The 24,103-nt window shown below is 49.6% G+C and overlaps 1 protein-coding gene across 2 annotated transcripts in view; it reads left to right on the top strand.

The window, feature by feature from the left end:
• The window catches only part of RAI14 (retinoic acid induced 14), a 122,534-nt gene that overhangs the window by 71,140 nt on the left and 27,291 nt on the right, over nucleotides 1-24,103 (top strand). For both annotated transcript variants that reach the window (XM_070411851.1, XM_070411850.1), the window contains exons 3-4: nucleotides 4,222-4,352; nucleotides 21,730-21,818. In XM_070411851.1, coding sequence (XP_070267952.1) covers nucleotides 4,222-4,352; nucleotides 21,730-21,818 — 220 coding nt within the window. The remainder of the gene's footprint in view (nucleotides 1-4,221; nucleotides 4,353-21,729; nucleotides 21,819-24,103) is intronic.

Here is a 24,103-nt window from a genome sequence, read left to right as displayed (position 1 = left end):
CCCAGTGTGGAGGCGGAGCTAAGCCTGCCCTGTAGAGGGGCTTCCGTGGGAAGGGGGCAGAGGGGATATTGTTGGTGGAATGATTGTCTGGGGAAGTATAAGTGAATTACTTTGGCATGTTATGGCAAAATTTTGAACTTCACCTATCACATGATCTACTTCTTACGCAAAACACTTCCTACGAGGGCTGCCTTTGGACAGTAGATTAGCCAAGATAGCTTTTTTTAAAGATTCCTTTTGATACTTGATTTCAATTTAGTACCACTCAGCAGGGTGATGCAGGTGGGGGAGAGAAATTTGCTTCTGGATTCACAAGAGCAGTAACATTAATGGGCACCTGTTTTGTCTCATCTTGTGATCAGCTATGGAATGTTTGGTATAGAATGTAAATCGAATAGTTTCATAGGAGAAAATAGAGGGAATGTGTCTGTGGACAGGTCTAGGAGAGGCAAGTGATGGCATCTTGAAAGGCATCCTTCTGGAAGGCGCATGGTATGGTCAGTTGTGTATAGCAGAACTTATTACAAGCAGAAGAAACGGGCCTGGCCCAGGTCTAGAGAACTCTGTTACATTAGCTTCTGCTCCCTGCTGTTACCAGAATAAAGGGATCTGTTCACCTGCCCCCATCAAAGACCCCTCAGATGTGAACAGGAGTTTGCAGCAAAGAATTTTATTAGTTGAGGAAATGGCACCAAGCCCGGAGTCCCAGGTAAGCTAGTGCTCAGAGACCCGGCTCCCTGGTGATGGCTTCCAGGGGATGGGCTGTATGGGGGAAAGTCATTCATCATGGAGGCTACAGGAGTGGGGCCGTGGTCTCTGCTGATTGGTTGGAGCCAGGTAGAGAGTAGCTGACCATTGTGTCAGGTCCCTATGTCAGCCATGGCGTGGTTCTGTCTGGTCTCGTGAGGAGATGATCTGTAGGGTCCTTCTACTTTCATGGGCCCGAGGCTGAAACACGACTGAAGTCTAGATGTTATCTTTCACTTGACTGAAACTCTGTGTCTGTGATCAACAGGCTTGAGGCTTTGTTCTTAAGACAGATTGACACTGACCAGAATCTGATGTCCAAGGGGCTTGATGACTGAAGAAGGGAGTGGACAGGCAGAAAGGAGACAGGGTCATGTTAAAGAGATGGAGTGTCTGCCCGGTTACACTGCTACATGGAATTTCACCCGGAAGACTCACGTTCGGAACCTGGATTCCTGGTTGGAGATCTAATTGGGACCCTTCTTGGCCTCTACTTGTAGAGCACTTGTGAGACCCATCAGAGTAAAACTCTCCTCTTTTCCCAACTGATGGTCTGCTTTCCCCCCAGGATCTTCCCAATTTGTTCTGAACTGTTCTCTTGGCTCAGACTCAAAGGACAACATATACAGCACCCACCCATCCTTTCCCTTCTCGCTGCTTCCGGTTAGCCGCATCTGCAGCACATACAGGTTGAATGGTGTTGCCAGTTATTTATTAAATCTTTGTGTGGGGGTGGGCATGTTCTCTTGCCTCATGTGCTCTAAGAGAAAAAGAGAGGCGAGATAAAAGAGAAGAGTTTTAGATCTCAAGGGATTTGCCATTGACCTTGTCCTCCAAAGAGTAAGGGAAGGGGGAATCTTTCCTGCTTGGTGCTGTAGAAATGGAACTCCCTACATACCCACATGTAACTAATTTTAAGAAATCCCTGCAATCACATTTTTCTCAACCCGAGTTGAGTGCACAGACTGAGAAGGAAAACCCTTTCATGTGGCCGTTCTTCGCTTAAGTATTTTCAATCATGTCCCCTGAGATTTAATATCCTTTTGATCTTCCCAATCCTCTTTTAATTTGGTCCGGGGAGGATTTAAAAGACAACATGAATAACGGAGCATGGGATCATGTAAGTAGGAATCATGAGTCCTACATGTACTTCAATAAACTTTGCTGGTTTTGTTTTGGCTTGTAAAAAGACGCACTCTGGGGGAAATACGCTGCAGGCTGTTTCTTCGTGTTGGCTACATTTTGCTTTTCAGTACAGTTTCCTGTTGTACTAACAAACGCTTGTGCCTGGAGTGGTCTATTTATTGTGTTCCTCTCCCCTTCCAGAGAAAGCCCGATTTATAATTGAAGATAAAACCTAATGTCTTCTTTGCGAGCAAATTGATTGTTGTCGGAGAGTGTGGAGGCATTGGCCCAGACACCTTCCTACTTGGTTAGAAATATTTAGAAAGCCGTCGCGTAGAGCTGCACCAAAGTCTGGAATTCACATTAAAAATCCAATTCCTCAGCTGCACTAGCTACATTTCCAGGGCTTCCATGAGGCGGATGCAATCTTCATATTTGGGGCCGGATGATTGTTTGTAGCAGGGAGGGAGCTGTCCTATGCATTGAAGGATGTTTAGCAGCACCCCAGCCTTGAGATGCCAGTAGTGCCCCCTATTCATGACAATCAGAAATGCCTGTGTAGATTGCCAAAAATCACCCCTGGTTGAGAAGGGGGACGGTTTTGGGCAGTGCAGATATAGAATGTTTCTATTAATGCAGACAGAACTGTTGTAGAAAAATCCCTAGCAAAGTTTGGTCTGGGGCATTTTATAGATTAAGTTTTTTGAGCTTTGAGAGGATCAGTGTGGTCATCCAGTCCAATGCCTTGGGAAACAGAGGCACAGAGAGGTTTTTGAGTGACTCTAGACTCATAGCATATAAGTGTCAATGGAGAGTTGTGGACTTAAAGTTCATGCAGCCTTGGGGACAAATGTCTCATTTTCATTCAAGCTTACCATTCTCTCTGTGTTCTTTAGGGGTGGGTGGGATGGGTGGGGGAGAGTCCTGAAGATGGGAGGGTCCAGTCCTGAGACTCTCAGAGAAGTAAATTCCTAACTTGAACCCTGGGTACACCTGTTGTACTCCTCCATGGCCTGCGATTTCTCTGAGGCCCTGCCTCCAGGCTGGAGACATCTGGTAGACCCACCCCTGCTCAGTGAGAGGGCAGAGCCCTGTTGGGTTTCCCAGTTCCCTCAGCGCAGAGAGATTGGGAACACTCTGGGCCCACGGAAGACTGTAGTCCTGCAAAATTCCCTTCTGTTAGTTGTTTAATCTCCAGTATCTCTTCTGTCTCCTTCCCTGAAGTGGTCCATGGCAAAGCCTTTAGTACGAAATTTCTGGAGGTTCTTTGGAGGCCACAAGGAAGCAGAGAGCCCTGGAGACCTGTGTATAGGGAGTTTGGGGAGTGAGGAGGAGTCTCTGGGGGGGGCGTATCTTTAGCTACAGGGCGAGAAAGCAGGCTTTGCAGGGGGAGTTTGGAGGTGACAGGGCCTGCAGAGTGACCCAGGGGCTTTGAGGTGACCAGGATCTTTTCTCCCCCCATTAATCCCATAGGCCTCACCTCTCCCGATGACTTCCCGAGTCACTGATTTTATCCCCGCACTCCCCTGCTCCAGACCTTTCGTGGCTCACTGCTTGCTGCCTTCACTTTTGAAACTTCTTTGTCTTGTACTCAAGGCCCATCTTCTTTGACATAGGGATCCTCTCTTCCCTTTGTAAGAGTGAAAACTAATTCTGTGCACACGATAGCTTTGCTGTCCCCGTGTTTGCATAATTGTTCTGCTGGGGCTGGGGTTTGGCCCAGGAGGTTTGCTCAGAGCTCTTTGATGTTAAGTAGCTCGCTCAGGAAGCAGTTTTGTTTCTGGTGACACTTTGTTGAGTCGGTAGCCTGGACAACTACTTAAAATCAGTACACAGCTCAAAACTCAGGGCCCAGTAAGCAGGCCGGAAAGAGTGGCAAAAAAGCAGACAAAAAATTACATGTGTTATAAACCCTCAGCTAGCCTTGAGCCATTGGCGGTTTGGTTCTGTAACACCGTGGGCCCCGTGAGCTGTGGGCCAGGTCAAAGGCCACTGCTCTGAGAGGCCAGCTGTCGGGTTGAGCTGGAAACAAGCTAATGTGTAAACTGGCCCGGAGGTCTTTGTAAGTTGCCTCATCTCCCCAACTTCAGTTCAAACAAGTACTTTCATTGCAGAGTTTGGTGACGGCTGCTATTTCATTAAACTGTTGATGTTTCCTTTTGGGAAGCCGGCTTTCTTGAGTGCCGCCGTGGTGAAGGGGAAGGTATTGTTAAGGCGCCTATTTGTGGGGGAAGAGTTTGATTTGAGCAACAGCAGGGAAGGATGGGAGCAGGAGGCCTGAGGGTCTGCCGTGAGCACGGCCGTGGCCACTGCTGTCTGCTGACACTGTGTCTCCCTTTTGCTCCACAGACCAATGAGTGGAACAAGAACGATGACCGGCTGCTGCAGGCCGTGGAGAACGGAGATGCCGAGAAGGTGGCCTCGCTGCTGGGCAAGAAGGGGGCCAGTGCCACCAAACAGGACAGCGAGGGCAAGACCGCGTAAGCTATGAAGAGTGGTTTCTAACTGTGTGGGTTCTCGGTTCTCTGGAACCCCTAGGATCGCAGGGGACCTTCACAAGTGCCTTTAAGGGGCTTTGAGAAATTGCTGTCCCCATAACCCCATGTTACTGTATGGAAGAGGGCCTTTCAATCTAGTTCCTTTCTCTTCAGGCTCCAAGTGACACAGGGGTTTTTACCTTGAATGGCTGGATTTGTTCCCAAGTATAGCCAAACATTCCACCAGAGGAGAAAGCACCAGGATGGCAACCAGCTGATAGCTGGGAAATGAATTCTATCCTGGCCTAGATACAGCATAAAAGAGAAAGGGTATTTTTTCATAACCGTGAAACCTTACTACTTCTATTATTTTTTTTAAACCCGTTTCTTACATAGGTCAGTAATTTCATGAGTAGTAGGAATCTTGCTCGCCATAATTAAAGCTATTTGAGTGTGTGTGTGTGTGTGTGTGTGTGTGTGTGTGTTTCCATACTTACTCCGGTCGTGCAGTAGAGAAATCATTGACTTTGGAGCCAAATAGACTTCTAATCTGGACCCTATCCCGTATCAGTTTTGCAGTCCCGGAATCTCAGTTTGTTCACTGTAAAGTGGAGATGGTGTATTCAACTCCATAGAATTTGTGAGTCTAAAACAAGATACCGACACTGGGTGGGCGCCCCCAGAGCAGGCTAAGAGACAAGAATCTGAGTGCAGGGAGTTTCTCTCACCAGTGACCCCAGGAAGTGCGCAGTGAGGGGATGAAATAGCCTGCTATTGGCAGGTTACTGCTAGGGTCAACTGGAACGCATTTTCACTGAGAACTTTCTGGGAATCTGTTTAGACTTAGAGCAAGGGTTAGGCCAACTATGTCCTGCTGTCTGTCTTTGTAAATCAAGTTTTATTGGAATGCAGCCAAGTCCATTATTGATCGTTGCCCGTGGCTGCTTCTGCACTGTGGAGGCAGATTTGAGTGGTCAGGACAAAGACTGTATGACCCACAAAGCTGAACATACTCACTGTCTGGCTTCTTACAGAAAGCGTTTGCCCACCCCAGGTTTGAAGTGTGCCTCAGAGTTACCCACCCAGGGGGTAAGGAAACTGGCGTATCTTTTCCTAATCTCCTGTCCCTCCAAGGTTGAGTGCTACTCTAAGGGACCATATGTTTATGGCCAGAACAAATCCAAGAAGATAATTGGTGGGGCACCTATAGAGATTGATACTGTATGCAAGGAGCTAGCACAGTACCCAGCCCATAGTAGGCTCTTGATAAAGCCCGTTCCCTTTGCTTCTTAGCCTAGATGAGGGTGTTCTCAACCCTGCCACCTTTAGAATAGCCTGGGGTGCTTTAGAAATACGGATGCCGTGCCCACCCCAGATGTCCTGTATCACTTGGTCTGTGGAAAGGCCCAGGAATCAATACTTTATGGTGTCCCACGTAGGGTCAACCAGAGAGAACCAGCATCTAGAAACTAGATTGAAGGATCAGTAGTGAGAATAAAGGGCACGTTTTCCTAAGATTGGGCATCACATTTTAGCAACTTTTGCCAACTAAACCCTCTTCCTGACACCCACTAGATCCCATAGCATAGACGCCGACCCTGGTGTTGAGGGAGCCACACGATAGCTCAGGGGGCTGAGCTTTGTCTAGGGACAGGCTGGTGGTTTCAGAGAGAAGCGTTCTCTCTCAGTCCCTGTCTGGTCCTCTAGGAGCTGGGCTTGTCCTCAGCCAAAGCCCCAGGTTGAGTGTCACCCCCCCACCCAGCTCTGGTTTGACTTTGCCTTTGCAGAGGCCTATCTGTGGGGTGTGGGGCACAGGGCGCAAACGCGGTGAACTCTGACTTGACAGCCAGGGCTCCCAATAGTGGGCAGGCCTTGGTTGTTGGCTGATGTGTTGAGCCTTCCCAGCCTTCTGTAATTGTTGGTGCTTATCCCTCTTGCCCTCTAGATTAAAATTCTCTTGATAGAAGGGACTGTAACTTTACACGGCTATAATTACACCATCTAGCCCACCGCCAAGCTTGTTGTAGATACCCAGAAGTATGTGTTGAACGAGTCAATTAACCTTCTCCCACCATGCCCCATGTGGAGTCAGAGCTATTGGATGGACAAGGGCGGAGGCCGCTATCCTGAGATTTTTGGTGCTAGACATGGTGCTTTTGGACAACTTCTTGCAGCATTACACAGCTTTCTTGGCTCTTCCTCCCCCAGTCCAGCTTTGCAAGTGTCTGCACAAAACCACCTTTCACAGCTGTGCCAGGGAAAGGGGAGATAATGGTTTATGATAGTTTTGTCTAAGACAGTACCCACTGAAGTGAAAATAGAACATTTAGATTAGCAGCTTAGCCACGGTTGTGATCAGCTGAATAAATTTATTCCTTTTGTTAATAAGGATGTATAGAGGACACAGAAGGTTGTTCTATTCTCTCTCTTTTCTTTTTATTGTGGTAAAATATCCTATATAATAAAAGGCCAGGGACCATAAGTGTAATGACTGGAACGACTGCTCGACCAGTCGCCATGAGGTGCATTGGCCACCTCTCGGTCCCTCCTGCCGCCGCCCCCCACCCCCAGCCTGCTAGCAGCAGCTCACAGTGGCGGGCAGGGCTGCTGGCAGCAGCAAGCAACAGTGAGCTATGCACACATGATTTTGTGCACTGGGCCTCTAGTACATAACATAAACTTTATCACTTTAACCATAGTAGAGTATACATTTCAGTAGCATTAAGTACATTCACAATGTTGTACAACCATTTTCATTGTCTATGTCCAGACATTTTTCATCATCCCAAGTAAAACCCTGTACCCATTAAGCAGTGACACTTCCCAGCCTCTTTTCCCCTCTCCCTCTCCGTGGCAACCACTGGTCTGCTTTCTCTCTATGCATGTGCCTATTCTGGGTATTTCATATAAACGGGACCATACAATGTGGGGCCCTTGTCTCTGGCTTCTTTCACTTAGCACAGTGGTTTCAAGGTCCATCTCTGTAGCATGAATCACTTCTTCATCTTACTCACTTACAGAGCAGTTATACAAAAATGGCCACCTCCATTTTGCAGATGGTAAAACGAAGGCCCACATGATACAGCCTTTGCTGCATTCACTCTGGAACCAGTACTAGCACGTCCACCTTTGCACGTGCAAGCCCGCCATTTTCCCCTTCGATGACACTTACGTGGAAAGTTAGAACTACGTGAAAAAGGGAGAAAGGGGGTATTTATTTTTTCAGTGCACAGTTTTCCAGAGCTACTCATCTGTTAACATGTAATCTTTCTGCTTGGAATATTCTTTTGATGATGACAGCTACTGACTGATAACTACAAGAATTTAAGTGCGAAAGGCACCACAGAATTACATCTATCTGGCTTCATATTTTCTTTCAAATCTAATGGTCTTCGTGTGCAGAATGAGAGGGGCTGTCGCTGGAAACACTCTCTCCTGTCCTTCCGGCATCATGGAATGATGTTAGCCAGGCCAAGGGTGCTCTACAACAGCGAGTCCCGGGCAGTGTGGGTCCCGTGGTGTAGCCTGCACGTCTGCACTGGAGTTGGCGTGGTCCGTGCACTCCTGCCTGCCTGTGTATCGTCTCCCTCGCTTGATTTTCCCGCCATGGAGACTTTTCTGTTCCTGTGCCTGTTCTTTCCACGGGTGCTGGTGTGGTAGCACGTGAACTGCTGACCTGCTGGGAGCGGTTCTGCATGTGTGACAGGCCAGCCCAGCATGTCCCCTCCGCTGGAGCTCTTGGCCCTGCTGGCCCTGTGCAGCCTGCACAGCCAGCATGTCACTGGGACGTGTGTGCAATGTTTTGCATTTGTCTCCTAAGGGCAAGGCCAGGTCATGCACTTGAAAGTTAGGTCCTTGTTGGTACGTGGCCTCATTCTCTGCCTGCTTGTTCGGGTTTACCCTGTGATTTAGCCGCCTGCATGTCAGAATGAGGATGGGGGCCTATTTTAGGAGCTTTTGTGAAAGCCCACTTTGCTAGTTTGCTCAGTGGCGCACAGTGTTTCTCTGTTGCCTGACAACCTGGAGCCCTGATGTTGGCGTTCAAGGGCCCCCCACTGGCCCAACCCCTACTTGGCTCAGTGTTGGCTCGCACTCGCCTTTACCAGAGGTGGGGCTGTCTGCGCCCGGCCCTCCCCTCAGGTGAGAAGGTCCAGGTGGCGGCCCAGCTTCTCTGTCCAGTCCAGACGCCTCCCTCTCTGATGTGCTCAGTCCTTTTGTGGCTTTTCTTCTCTTTAAACCACTGCAATCCTAGTTTAGAATTTGATGTGTTTTCTTACATTGAAAGAACAGGAGCAACAGCACAAAAGACTCAGCAGCTTAGGACAAACCTTCGTTGTCTGAGAGACTTGCATCCCGCACAGCGCGGGAAGCTCGCCCAGGACAGGATCAGGGATGTCTGCAGCTGTGCTGGTCTTTTCCACGCTCCTCAGCACAGAAGGGGTGTTTGGTCCGAATTTGTGGGAGCGACTTTTCAGGGTGGTTCTCAGGATAAAACATTCTCTTTTTTGCCGGTGAAAAGCTCCTGGGTAATGCATTAGGGGTGAAGTAGCTGGGGGTCCAAGAGGAAAAGGGCTTTCCTGGTGAATGTCCCAACCCGTCACTCGGCTCCCCCAGCTTCCAGTGCAGTTTAAATAGGAAAATGCTCGGCCTTTCCTACCTAAACACCAGATGACCCCCAAAGTCCTGGGAATGAGGCGGCCGAGGCAGCCACGTCGGCAGACATTCTCCAGAAGCCTCCCAACCCAAGGTCAGCGACCAGATGGGCAGTTTGGGCATTCTTCAGCCTTTCCCGTCTCTCCCTGCAGCACTGCCTTTCGGGGTGGATAAGAAACCTTGCCTGAAAATTCCCTCCCTCCAAAGCTGGTCAGAGAGGGGCTACAAACGAGGGAAAGCAACCGAATGGCTGGAATTCATGTAGGAAAGAGTAGAAGAAGGGTGGTGTCCTGGGTCAGGAGCGAACGGAATGGAGCCGGGCAGAAGGTTGAGCTGCAGGCTGTGTTTGTGGAGCCGGGCCTGGCTTCTCTCCGCCCATCCGTTCCCGTTCCCGGTGGAGGTGAGGAAGTGGGAGGGCGCCCTGGCCCGAGACTTCTGGCCACGGAGCAGTCTAATTGCTTCAAGATGGTCTCCCCTGCATGTGGTGCGCGTTTAGTGAACGTTATGTGTGTTTGTCTTAGGAACAACCAGACTAAATAAAATCACTGCTGGGACTGTAGCATTTGAAGAAATACCACCCAGGCATGTATGTATAGACAGAGAGATAGATATCGTCTGCACACACGGTCCACGCTTCAGAAACCTGATCTTTGTGGCTTTGAAAGCAAGAACCTGTGCAAGTATTCTTAAATGACTCTGTGGAGCTTAAATCTGAAATACGGGAGGGCGGGAGCCCTTGAATTGGGTAAGTCATGTGACAAGGGGTTTTTCTGGCTGGGGGCTTGGTGCCCTTTATTGCTGTTTCTCAAAACAGGATGTATTGGGTATTGCATTCCAGCCGTTGAGTCTTGGAAATCAAGTCAATTTGGCTGCCAAGTTAATTTACCTAAAACTGCTAGACTTTGTGTGTAACGGCAGCCTCCCTCCCTGCAAAATCCCCTTCCAGGCAGAGCCACCCCATCTGTCCTAAGACCTGTTGCCATTGGACAGAGGGATACGCTGAAGGATATAATATAGTTGCTGCTGTAGCAAAGCCACTCTGGTTTGGGTCAGCGAGGTTTTTGAAGGTGATGGAACCTCTGCTGCTACCAGCCAACGGGCCCACATGTTTGTTGCGTTAATCCAGCCGTTGGGAGGGACTCCCTGCCTCTGCAATGTTCCAAACCCTATTGTAAGCGCAGCCCCAGGAGGAGGAAATTGGGTCCTCGTCTAGAAGATGCATCTCGCTGAGGAGACAAGATCGACGGCCGTCCTGCTCACTGTAAAATCCTCGACTGCAAGGGGTGCAAGAAGGGGAGAGACGGGGACGCACTGCGGTAGCTGCTCATGCTTCCTGGCCCCGGTGTGCAGCGAGGTGGGCCTTGCAGGGTGGGTCAGGAGTATGGGCGGGTGCGGGGAAGAGAAGCCAGTGTTAGTGCTGTTCGCAACATGAGGCCATCCCGAACTAAAGGAAAAACAGCAACACTGTGACCATTGTTTCCTTCTCTCCTTGAAGGGCTTATCATTGCAGTTCAAGGTCAGTGCCCCACTGGACACTAGACCAGTGGTTCTCAACTTGACTCCCATTAGAATCACCTGACAGCTTTGAAAAATCTGGGTGTCCCCCTCAGTGTCGTGAGCGTGGGGTGCAGTCTGGGCCTGGGGATTTTCAAAGCACCCAGGTGACTTGAATGCTCAGCCCAAACTGAGAACACTCCAGCAGGCCCCACCCCCTGAGAGCTGACAGGTGGGCGGAGGGAGGCGGGAGCCCGTGTGTGTGTGTGTGTGTGTGTGTGTGTGTGTGTGTAATGCTGTGCACAAAATAAAATTAAAATGAAAGCTAAATTTGGGCTTAAAGTGTATCATGTCAAAGTAATATAATTCACGAGCTTTTTAACGGGAAATAGGGTATGTTAAAGCCGAACAGATCTTATTGCAAAATTGCGCTTTAGAGGGAAGACTTGTAACCACAGAAGTGGTGCAAACGGAAGAGAACTGAATGGGAAATTGAGAACTACACTGAGAAAATATTGGTGAGTCACCAGATTTTTCCTTCTGAACCTGTTTTCAAAGCCGGATTAAGTATATTGAGGCTGAAGGGCTTCAGACACTCAGCTGGGTCATGTTCAGAGCTGAAGCAGACTGCCTCTCCCCCTCCCTCCGTCCTCTGGCGTGCCCCCCGCTGGCTGGACCCACTCCCAAAGGCGGAGGTCAGCAGAGCCTGGGAACTGTAGTAGCGCCTTGTGATGGAGAGCAGAGCCGGCGGATGGGCGTGGGTCCCACCCACCAGGCAGTGACCTCCACTCCGTCTAACCCCACGGGAGAGGGCACCTGGAGCAGGCGGTTCTCACGCTGACAGCATCCCGGCAGTTCAAGGGTCACGGCACACAGATCACTTAGCACGCGCCTGTCCTTTAGACACATTCCTGTTCCTCACCGGGGCCCCTGGAATGCCTGCCTTCCCGGATGCCACCGCCACCGCCCCTCCCACCGGGTCTTGCGTGTCATTCAAGGCCCAGCCTGCGGTCTCCTCCACGAAGCCCTTTCTGCTTTCCAAAGCGATTAGACCCGTGGTCGCCACTGTCTCCTCAGCCATCTGGGATTGATGGGTCTCAGTTACCTGTGTCCTTCTCTCATCCCTGTTAGTAGACTGTCAGGGTCAGAGTTCATTCTCAGGCGGTTAATGAGAAAGGAATCGTTGTGAATCATGTTAATCCCGAGTGGCCCGCTGCTGGGCTAGGGGCTTCCTCCGTGTGACGCAGTCGGTCAACACCCTCGTTCATTCTTTCCCCCATTTTAAAGGCCGTCAGTTTCCCCGGGGTGTTTCTCACCTGGTGGCCTCAGTCACCCTGGAGTAATTCAGGAAGAAGAACAGGCGGGTTAACAAGGTTCAGGAATTAGCACAAGTTGCCTACTCTCAGCTCTCGGTGCAGAGGCTGGAGGTCTGTCATGACCACAAGAGACAAACCTCTCTATCTGCCCTAATGGAGATTTCCTGCAGCCCCAGGGCTATTTCCAGGTGGCGTTTTGAGGCCAGGCCATCCTGAAGGGCTAACACTCGGCTGCAATGCTGTGGGGTCTGTTAGATCTGAAGATGTCGTCTTTCATCCGCGTCTCCTCCCTCCTGTCCCCAGGAGGTCTCTGTCCCCAGAAGGTAGCCCTGCCGATTCTGTGAGCCCGTCGTGAGCACTTCAGACAGGAATCCTGTTTTTGCAGCCTTTGTTTTCTCTCAGGCAGCCACCTTTGATTATATCCACCTGGAACACGGAGCAGGAAAGGGCAACCAGTGTCCCATTTCTCAGCCTTTCTGCCACTTGGGTTCCTCGCAGAAGCAGCGACGGAGTCTCTGTTGCGCCTGCTTTTGACATCACTGACAGCCCGGCAGCTCCGGCGCTGCTCCCCAGGCGCTTTCTCTCTGGGCTGATGGGGTGGGTCCCCGCTGGCGGAGTAGAACTTAGTTCCAAGGCTTTGTAACTAGAAGCTCTTAGAGAGTCCGTACTGCCTGTCTTGCCCTCAGATTACAATCTGAAATGGGAATCCAGATCCTTCAGGATGAAGGGGTGTCCCGCTGAAATGTTTGGTGTGCACGGAGCCTCATTGGAGCTCAGTGACCTCATTAGAATGTACACGGGGCAGCATTGACTTTGGGAACTTGGCAGAGGCCTCAGTGACCACATGGACAGGTGAATAAACTGAGGCCAGTGAATTTGAGTGACTTTGTTGTCACATAGGAGGGAAGGCAGAGCTGAGACCGAAGCCAAAGAATGCTGGTTTTTAGTTCCTACTTCTTCCTACTGTGCCAGTAATGGGGAAAATGAACCTGCATCAGAATCACCTGGGAGGCTTGTCAGACCAGATTGCTGGGCTCCACCCCTGAGTCAGGGCAGGAGCCCCAAAATTTTCATTTCTAACAAGTTCCTTGCTGATGCTGATGTGCTGGTCTGGGCACCACACTTTGTACCATGTTGGATAGCAAAATTAAGCTTATCCTATATAATAAAAGGGCAATATGCAAATTAACCCTAAAGGCAGAACGACCAGTCACTATGACGCACACTGACCACCAGGGGTCAGATGCTCAACACAGGAGCTGCCCCCTGGTGGTCATTGCGCTCCCACAGGGGGAGCTTCACTCAGCCACAAGCCAGGCTGACTGCTGCGAGCACAGCGGCGGTGGCAAGAACCTTTCCCGCCTCCTCGGCAGCACTAAGGCTGCCTGACTGCAGCTTAGGCCCGCTCTCCACCATCAGTCGGACATCCCCCGAGGGCTCCCGGGCTGCCAGAGGGATGTCTGACTGCCAGCTTAGGCTAGGCTGAGGGACGCCCCCCCCATGCATGAATTTTCGTGCACCGGGCCTCTAGTGATAACATAAAGGACAGCTTCTCCCTAAGAACTTACATTAGAACCCGAGAAATACATGGTTATGCAGGTTTATGGGTGTGTCTTGGTGTAAGGAAACTCAGAATAGAAACTTTAAACTAAAAATGCAAATCAAAACTAAAGATTCACATTACCTCGTCCCCCCCCCCCCCTCAAATCACTTCTGACTGCCTGGAAAATTGCAGTAGGCAAGACACAGTCTCTGCCCTCACGGGCCATACAGTCTAACGGGCACACAGACCCTAAGCATGGGCCTCTCAGGTAACGTCAGGGACACAGGAAATTGAAGAGGCCGGGGCCACTCTGGACGCACGTGGGAGTGAAAGGCCTTCGGAGCAGACTCCTGCGTGTGAGCGGATTCCTGAAGGGAGTGAGGGACCGAGCCGTGCGCTTTCCTGGAGCTGTTGTCTTGGTGGAGGGAACAGCAAGGCAAAGGCCCCGAGGTGGGAGGGTGTTTGGTGTGAATGGAGAGAGCGGGAAGGTGAGTTTGGACGGGAGCCTGTGGGCCATGGGGGGGACTTTGGGTTAAATCCTGAGTTTAAGTACTTAATGTCCCTGATTTGTTTTTAATATGATTTAATACCATGTTCTCCCCTCAGAAAGATGTCGTACAAAAGGAATGCAATTCAAGGGCAGGCGATGTTAGGTGTTTGGGAAATGCTGGCACTCTCAAGGGATCCTGAAAGCTGGTTATTGGCACAAAGTACTTCAGAGTCTTACCCTAGGGACCCCCTCCCTTTGGGTAGAAAGAAATTTTTCAGGGGAAAGAAGGGAGACATAAGCACATCCAGGAAACGCAGCTCTTGGCGTCAGGGAAGCGAATGCAAGCCCTGATCTTTGACACATTCCCTGACTCTCTGGGCCTCAGTGTCTTCATCTGTGAGATGGGGGCGTTAGAGGAGTTTATCCTTCTGAACCCTCTGACTGTGGGGATCTGGGCCTGGCTAGTCCGGGTAGGGTTTGGTGCGTGGTCATTTCTTGGTGTGGGCATGTGGTTTGCCTGATTTGAGGAGTGAACGTGGGTGCAGAGGCAGTGGAAGGAACTAGAAGCGCGGACGTGGCAGCCCCCTGTTCATTCCTGACTTCACCGCCAGCGCTTCTGGGACCAGGAGCTGGAGCGGATGATGGGGACCAGGAAGAGTTTGGTCCGAGTGAAATTTCTGTGAATGGATGTGCCTGAAAAATCAAAGTCCCTTCAAAGCAGCCCCTCGAGTGTGTCTGGCCTCCAGCTCTGTGCTTCAGCGGGCAACCCGAAACCGGGATTGTTTGTTATTGCTCCGAAAGATCGCAGGAACTTTCCAGGCGGCCACTCGCGGCTCTGGAGTAGCCGCAGCTCAAGTCCCCTTCGGGTGAAGGGCCTTGAGAAATAGCCCAGCCTCGTCCCCATAGCACTTTTGTCGGGAAGGTTTGCACAACGCGCCGAGGGCTGGTGAGAAGTGGAGCCTCCAGGGCAGGCTCTGTTTGCCTCTGCGCTCAGGTTACACTCCTGCCTGCCCGTGGGAGAGCCTCAGCGGCCCCCGTGAGAAGCCAGTGTTTGCTTTTTGGCCGGAGGCTTTCATTTTTCCAGTTTAAACTTTGTTTTTTAAAGAGCCGCCCAGCCAGTAAGTGATATTCTGCAGCGTTGCCCAGTCTGCAGAGATTTAACAAGCACGGCGATCGCCTGGCACGGCGGTGAAGGGCCAACACTGCGGGCAGGATGCCCAGGTTAGGATCCAGGCTCCCTGCCTGTTAGTTCTGGGACTTCGGACAAGTTTCCAGACTTCTCTGTGCCTCAGTTTCCTCCTCTGTAAAATGGGGGTGATAACATGACCCCTCCCATAGATTGGCCGGGATTGTAATGAGTTCAAACACAGCTAGTGCCTTGAGTTCTAGTAGATCCGCTGCTGTTACTATTGATGAGGTTGGTATTTAATTTCCTTGCTGTAGAGCTGAGGGAGCTGAGGTTCAGTGCCTCAGCCACGATGCCGATGCCACAGCAACAAGGCCGCAAGCCCAGCATGGCACCCGGCCTCCAGGCCACTCCCCTCCCTCTGCTGGCTCCTCCACCCCCTTCACCGGCATCCGGCTGCCTATCAGGCTACTGGGAACATCAGGGAGTTGACCTTCTCTGGGGGGTGAGAGAGCAGGGTGGGGAGATGGGGAGCCACAAAACTCTTAAGCACAGAAACCTTGGGAACTTTCCAAGTGACAAAAGCAGAGACATTCCAGCGATTGGTAAGCGGCAAAGGGATCAAAGTCATATTATGTAAGTCTCAGGCTGCTCTGCTTGTGCCTTTTAGATGCAGCTCTGTCTCAGGGCCCAGCCGAGCTTTAGACGCAAAGCGGAACATCCCCGATTGCAATGACCCTTTAATCCGAGTGGGTTCCCTTTGTGTGGAACACATCACGAGATTGTCTTTAAGGCGAAGGGGATTATGTTTTCAAACGAACCTTGAAACAGTGGGTGCCTGGGTAAGAATGATGGTGGCGATCTGTACTTGTCATCCACGGAGAGGTGCTGTCAAACGCCATGTGCATGTGATGTGCGTCAGCTGGGAACCTTGTACATGTGCGGTGGGGACGGAGCCTACTATTCTTTGCTTTGCTTTGCTTTTCCCCAATATATTTTTTTTTATTTCAGAGAGGAAGGGATAGAGATAGAAACATCAATGATGATGGATCAGCCGCCTCCTGCACGCCCCCTACTGGGGATTGAGCCCACAACCCCAGCATGTGCCCTGACCAGGAATCAAACCGTGACCTCCTGGTTCATAGGTCGCCGCTCAAGCCCTGAGCCGCACTGGCTGGGCTGAGCCTGCATGTCTAACAAGCTCCTGGTCCACAGGCCACTCTTGGAGGAGGCAAGACCCGAGCTATCGGAGTGCTGTCACTGAGCTCCAGTAGAGTCTGGAGAGCCAGCCTGCTATATCCTCGGGCCGGGGCCAGCCTCCCAGTCTCTGGGCCTGGGGTGAGAGGAGTGGATAGAAGGTTTTTATACCCCTCCCTCCTCCACTGCATTCTTGACCTGTCTAAAGGCAAAGACAAGCCAACAAAACCTCTTGTGAGATACATTGCTATTATACTCTTAAGTGACATTTCTTGTCTTTGAAAGAAAGGCCACAGTAGATGAGTGGATAAAGAAGCTGTGGCACATTTATGGAACGTTATGCAGCTGTGTAAAGGAAGGATCTCTTACCCTTTGAGACAGCGTGGAGGGACCTGGAGAGTGTTATGCTACAGCGAAATAAATCGGTCGGAGAAAGACAAGTATCACGTGACCTCACTCACATGTAGACTTTAATGAACAACATAAACTGATGAACAAAACAGATCCAGAGACATGGCAGCATGGAACAGACTGACAGATCTCAGAGGGAAGGTGGGGGTGGGTGGGTGGGAAGAGATTAGCCCATTGACACAGACATTAGTGTGGTGAAGGGGCGGGGGATAGGAGCAGGGTGGAGGGAGTTAATAGGGAAACAGGGGACATCTTTTCAACAATAAATACTTTCAACAGTAAAGATAAATTTTTTAAAAAAAGGAAAGGCCACACTTTTAAATTAGGAATAAAAGCCCCTATAGAGCCAGAGCCAGAGATGTTCTGAATTTGCATTGCATTCACTCTTTTATGTCTTTCTAAGGGGACATTTCAGCTGATAATGAACCAAAAAGAGTTTATTAAGAAAGACTTGAGCGTTTCCCCTCTGGAAGATTTAGAGTGTAATTAAAATTCGCATCTCCTAAATGAAAGCCTGCCGGACGGTAACCAGTCTTGGCTGCGATGTGGAGACCCCAGAGCCCTCCTGCATCCTTACTGGGACGTAAGATGATGCGGCAGCTTTAGAGAACCGCTCAGCACTTTTGCGCAGCTAAACTTGGTCCCTGCATGGCTCGGCAGGCAGTTCCTCTGCCAGGTACCTACCCACTGGAATTAAACACACAGACTCTTGTACACGAACAGCTTAGCAGCATTCTTCCCAATAACCCAAAAGTATCTGAATGACCGTGACCAATGAATGGATGCACAAAGTGTGGTGTATGCATGCAATGGAATATTTTTAAGCAAAGAGTGGAGTGCTGAGACATGCTACAACACGGGTGAACCTTGAAAGCGTGCCAAAGGAAAGAAGCTAGACACAAAAGCCCATGATACCATCTTTATGACATGACCAGAATGGACAAGCCTGCAGAGGCAGCGTGGAGATTGGGGATTGCCAGGGGCTGGGGTGGCATGGGAGAAGCAAGGACTGCTCAAGGCTTGAGACAAGGGCTTGAGACAAGGCTTGAGAAGCAAGGACAGGTCTTGTATTTTATGGTGATGAACATATTCTGGAGCTAGAGAGTGCTGCTGGTTGCACAGCTTTGTGAATAGACTAAGAATAACAGAATTGTACATTTTTAAATTAGGAATTTTATCAATGCAAAGACTAAAACGTGCTCCTGCTTCTTCAGTCTTTAATGTGCCTTAATGGAATGATATTCAGCATCATACTTTTGTTTTTAATGGACAATCAGAATGTCAGTGCCTCAACCCAGCACTATGGACAGTTTGGACTCGGTAGGTACGTGGTGGTTGTGGGGAGCTGTGGGGTGCATTGTAGAGTGTTTGCCAGCATCTCTGTCCCCTAGACATTCAATGCCAGTAGAATGCCCCCACCCCTCTCCCTCAAATAATCAGAAATATCTCCAGACATTGCCAGACATGCAGGAGGAGGGCAGCACCCTCATCCCCAGTGGTGAACCTCAGGTTTGTCTTCCATCCTCCACTAAAAGCCGAGACCCACGAGGCAGGGGCTGTGTTTTCTCCACATGTTTCCAGGGCTCAGAACAGTGCCTGGCACATCAGTACCGCAGTCTCAGAGGCAACAGAGGAGGGAACGGATATATGTAGCTATAGCAGTGCTTGTAAAAATACACAACTATAGACATAGGAAAGCTGCCCCAGACTTGGGTTAGTTTCAGTACCCTAAAATCAACGTGGTCAAGAACAGTATCCTTGTTCTAGGATGGGGATGCATTCAGCCACCTACTGCTTGGCCTCCCATCTCACCCGAGTCTGCAAACTCCAGATGCAGGTGTGTCCTTCCACCAGTTCTCCAGGACACAGGCCACCAGGGGCCACCGGCCATGCTCTTTGCTAGTAGTTGCTGACCTGGGACACCATCTGGTCCCTAAGCCGAGGCAACCCCACAGATGCCTGTCTGCCATCCGGACGGGGGTCGCCCCAGCCCATCAGTCACCTGGACACCACCACTGAGATGCCTACACTTACCAGTCACTGCACGAGAAAGGAAACCTACTCCTGCCACCTGCACTCAGGTTCTGTCGCTGATTAACCACGTGTTTCCACCCGACAGCACCCAGCGTTCCACTTGAGTGTCCTATTAAAGCTTGGCTCCGCTTCTCACTCACCTTCAGAGGCTAATGCTAAGGACTCGCTGCTGCCAGCCCTGCTGCAGGGATTATCACTTCCACCAGAGGTGCCAGAAAGCTAGCCACTCAAGTGTGGGCTTGAGACAAGGCTTGAGACAAGGCGTGGAGGGAGTTTTGTTGCCTACAACTGTCCGCAACTTTGTTCCTGAGTTTCCATTCAATGGCAAAGCACTTAGCTTTTTGTTGTTGTTAATCCTCACCCGAGGATATGTTCCCATTGATCTTTTAGGGAGAATGGAAGAGAGAGGGAAAAGCAGAGAGAAACATGGATGTGAGAGAAACACATCAATTGGTTGCCTCCGGCACATGCCCAACCAGGGCCTGGGCCGGGGAAGAACCTGCAACCAAGATACATGCCCTTGACTGGAGTTGAACCCAGGACCCTTTGGTCTACAGGCCAATGCTCTGTCCACTGAGCCAAACTGGCGAGGACCGTGGTCAGCAAACCGCGGCTCGCGAGCCACATGTGGCTCTTTGGCCCCTTGAGTGTGGCTCTTCCACAAAATACCACTTGCGGGTGCGGACAGAAATGGCTCACAGAAATACTTCACTGCCACGTGTCTGCAGTTTCACCCCATAAACAGAGTCTGCAATCCAGAGGTCACTTGAGCGGTCTGAGTGGGGAAATATAAATAGTAAAGAGGAGGGGGCACATGGAGAGGTTCTAGGTGCTGGCAGGAGATACGAGGAGGGCATTTGGGTCCCCGGCCATGTCTTCACTCTCATGAAGATAAAGTGGGCATGCTCCATTTGTGAAAATGAGCAGGCTATAGAATTATGATATGTGGTTTTCTTTGCATATGTTATGCTCAATCAAAAGTTATATAGAACAGGGCAAAAGTAGGTTTATAGTGGTTCATATGGCAAGTAATATAATTAATCAATACTAATAAAAGAATAAACTCTTTGTGTTTCGGGTACCTACAACTGTAACCATCCTTTTGCCCCCACCCTGTATGTCTACGTGTGTGTGTGTGTGTGTGTGTGTGTGTACGCTAATCATTGCTCCTGGTGCTCTTATAAGATAGGATGTGGCAGCCCTCTTGTCCAGATAGTTTTGGTTTCTCCCTGGTCATAGGAGGTAGCAGAGAGAACAGCTCAGAAACAAGCACAGACATGAAGAGAAAAAGATGAACATTAAGGCTTAATCTGGGGCTTGTAGATGAATAGCCTTGAAGACAGAGGTCAGTAATTGAGACTCTTGCTGGCGACGTCACATCCTCAAGAGCAGTTAAAGTGTGTAACGTGGACTGTTACGAAGGAAGGGGCATTTAGAGACCTTTCCCCAAGGCCAGTTAAACAATTTGCTGCTTAAAGGTGAACTTACTGTAAAATTGTGTTAGGCCAACGATGATGAAAAACAGAGGTATATTGTACTGCCCGGTGGGGAGGTTCTTTTGGTTGGGCTGTATTTAATCAGGAATTCCATTTAAATAAGTCACTACATTTCCAAGTATTTCCATATGACCAAAGTTTAACAGTTGTGTGAAATCATCTACAAAGCGGAGCTTGACTGTAAAGAGACATTACACATGAATGGCTGCACAAACGTGGAAATAGTTGGTGTGATCAGAACCAGGTAGGATAAAGTAATAGTCTGTTAGAGCTGCAGGAAGCATCCAATATCATCTGATTCAATCCCCACGCTCTCCAGTACAGGGAGTGTAGGCTCAGAGAGGTTAAACGGACTTCCCAGAGGTACCTTGCTGACTTGTGGTTGCTTGGCAAGCAGAATGGAAACATCTCCGTTTGCTTCTCTGTCCATCTTCACGCAGCCTAGATCTCCGGGAACAGAGGTGTGGGATCAAGCTGACCCAGGTTTGAGTTGGTTTACCTCTTGGATTTGCTAGTTGGGTGTGACCCTGGGCCCCAGTGCCAGTCCTGTTTTGTGAAGAGCATATTGCCTGGCCCTTAATTCAGAGCTGCAGACACTACGGTGCTGCATGGCAAGTGTCCCGAGAAGGCAACTCCCTAGAACAGAACTGAGGCAGGTGGATAACGGGAAGGTTCATTGACTTCTTCCCTGAACGAAGGAGACAGAAGAGGGAAGGCCTCCTTGGCGGAGACCTTCCCAAGGGTTTGGGCCTCCTCGGCTTCTGGGCCTGAATGCTCCGTGGAATTGGGCTTTCCTTCTGCCGGTAGGAATGCCCTTCATTCTGGGACCTGCAGGGATGACTGGTATGGCATGTGGATGCCATCTCTTCTTTTCATGGCAGGTCTAATCACGCTGGGCATGGCTTGTACTCCCAAATGTTACTGAATTCTGGAGCTTAATTGTGGGCTGTAGTTCATGCTGTTTGCACCTGCGTGTAGACACCTGCCATCTGTGGAGACAGTATAGGCCTCACCTCAAAAGGCTGTCATGTGAATGAAAAGAGGTAATGCAATGGCACACATTACAGAAGTTGTGTACAGCGATTGTTATTCAGCTGCAACACAGCAATGGACCCAACGTTGATGTTGTCTTGACCGTTGTTGGGTTGGATACCTTTCTCTTTATTGAGTGTTTCTAAAAAAATAATGGCTTTAGTGAAAGCACTAGGCAACAGAAAATGTTGATAAAGTACCTATTATTTAGGAATTGAATCTAGTTGCAAGTCTTTGAGGATAAAGTACCTATTATTTAGGAATTGAATCTAGTTGCAAGTCTTTGAGCATCGCTTTGTGAAGAGACAAATATGTAGTTGAATCTTACTTTTTTCCAAGCCTGGTCTTTGGATTGGAAGACCTCAGACTAGCTCCTGCTCCATTGCTTAGTAAAAAGTGTCCATGAGCAAATTCTCAGACCATGGGAAGCCTCAGTTTCCTCATCCTTAAAATGAGGTTGATAATATCTACTCACTGGTTATGGAGCTCAAGTGGGAGAAAGTAAGTGTACACAAGAGGCAAAAAACGTTGTCAGGGATGAACGCTAAAGAGTGGAAATCTGAAGGAGACTATTTACCTCTTTTCCAGCTTTCATCTCGCTGCTACAAAAGGACACGTGGAATGTCTCAGGGTCATGATTACGCACGGCGTGGATGTGACAGCGCAAGATACTGCTGGTATGTGGTCTTTATCTCTTAAGTCAACAGGCCAGCACAAGAGCAGGTGCCACAGAGCTGGGTCCCTGTGGAGAAGAAGCACGTAGACCAGCTCCAGGGACTGGGCTCTGAGGGCGTTTCCTTATTTGTGCTGTTACAGGCATCTTCATCTTAGATGTGGTTTGTTGAGGGCACACTGCGTGCTTCTCATCCCCCATTTGAAAAAACGTACCTTTAAAATTGTATGTAGGGACCATACAACCTTCTCTACGTTTGTTTTGAGGAATCATGATGGGAGGTGATAAATGGAATGCGTTGTTTGGGAGCTGATCTTGCCCACTGAGATACGCTCTGTGGGCAGAGGCCATGGTCCTCATCTGGACCAGCTGCCCAGGATCACCCCCTTGCTGTGTTTCAGTGCATCACCATCACCTGGGAACTTGGGAGGAAGGTTGAGAGTGAGCGAGGAGAGCAGGAAGGGAGGGAAAGGAAGGAATAAACAGTATGCACACCCTCTGAGATTCAGATTCCATTGTCTAGAGGTTGCCAGACAGCTGGTATTATTTTTAAAGTTCCCCATGTGGTTCTAATGTGGAGCCAGTGTGGACAAATGATGAACAAAGCAGAGGCAGAGACAAGGTAGTGGAGGCCTATCTTTTATGAACATTGTTCCACTGGAAAGAGCCGCTGGCTGTGGTCTCCGGCCTGGGTTCTGCCCCGCTGGCCACACCGGAGGATCAGAGCAACTCCTGAGGGCTCCGTTCCTCTATTGTACTTGAACATCTTTGCCTCGTTCTAAGGCTTTCGTTCGTTCTTACTGGGATATGAAATCAATCTGACTCTATAGTGTTTTTGTTAATCCATAATGGATTGCCCCCACCCCCGCCACAAACACTGGCCTCCTCAGAACAGTTATGGGGGAGGGAGGGGCCACCAGTCAGGAAATAGAAGAATTATTCCTCAAAAACTGGTTGGAAAACTTGTGTTTCGGAATTGTTTCCAAAAGTCTGTGGCACTTGTTAAACAAATTTAAAGATTCCCGGTGATTGGGAATCTCTGTTCTTTTTGAATAAATTTGTTCCTTTAGGACAGGCCAAGAGCCACTTGAAGTCAAGTCAGGTGAATGAGGTGCCACTGGGAAAACCATTTTTGGTCGAAAATAGGGCGTGATTGGAGTAACAGCACGATTTCCCTGAGCAGTGCCACCAAATGCTCCCCGAATGCTTCGAGAATTGGCGATCCCAGTAGAAGAATGAATGGTTTCCTTAAGTGCCTGCCAGAGGGAATGCTGATGTATGTCATGTATGTAGTACTGACTTGTCCTCTTTAATCCCTAGCCCCGCTGATTTGGTTTTCAAGTTCACTGTGATCACTGGTGACGTTTTACATGTAGAGCTAGAGTCCCCTGGATGGACGGGACATCCTCTGACATAAACAGGGCTTCCTCCAGGGCAGTGGTTCTCAACCTGTGGGTCGCGACCCCTGAAAATACATCCTGCATATCAGATATTTACATTACAATTCATAACAGTAGCAAAATTACAGTTATGAATTAGCAACGAAAATAATTTTATGGTTGGGGGTCACCACAACATGAGGAACTGTATTAAAGGGTTGCAGCATTAGGAAGGTTGAGAACTACTGCTCCAAGGAAACCATGACCTGAAAGAATCAGCTTTTAAGGGCATGAATCGGAGCTGGAATACAGTTTGGTTTCCCTGCATTTGATGCCAAGATACAGGTTTCAGACGGGAGTCTAGTCATTTTCATCAGAGCCAAGCTTCTTCCCCTCCTCATCTTTCCTTACGGGGAGAATCAGGTGCTCTGATTTGTGCTCATTGTAGGAAATCTGGGAGAGACAGAAAACTGTAAAGAAGATTAGCAGGGCTTCTGCTCCCAGGAAGCAGCACATTTTTCTGTTTTGCTGTATTTCCTTCAGCTTTTTCCTGGCACATTTTTACGTAGCTGAGATCACATGTGATAATAAACTCTACATCCTGCCCCGCTCCCCCCTTAAAAAATATTTTACCAGCAGCCTTTCCTCCAGTAAAAGCTCTTAAAAAGCGTAGGTATTTTGTTGGTTTGTGTGTTTGGGTTTTTTCGTTTGGGTAGAGTTTGTATTTACCACCAGGGCACTCACTCCGCTTTTAAGAGACCGGGGAAGCATTGGGCAGTGCGCCCTGCACACCCCTGTCCTCCGCAGTGGCACTGCCTCCAAGGAGCAGCACTGGAGGGGCAGACCCGTCCCAGCTGCACCTCTGGGCCGGTCCCTGGGGTCTGCGAGTCCATTTCTTGCATCCCAATTG

The sequence above is a fragment of the Myotis yumanensis genome, unplaced genomic scaffold (genome assembly GCF_028538775.1).
Source record: "Myotis yumanensis isolate MYYU_CA2020_CCGP unplaced genomic scaffold, mMyoYum1.0.hap1 SCAF_4, whole genome shotgun sequence".
Lineage (NCBI taxonomy): Eukaryota > Metazoa > Chordata > Mammalia > Chiroptera > Vespertilionidae > Myotis > Myotis yumanensis.
The sequence above is the reverse complement of the archived record's forward strand: the minus strand, read 5'-3'. Positions and strand labels throughout refer to the sequence as shown.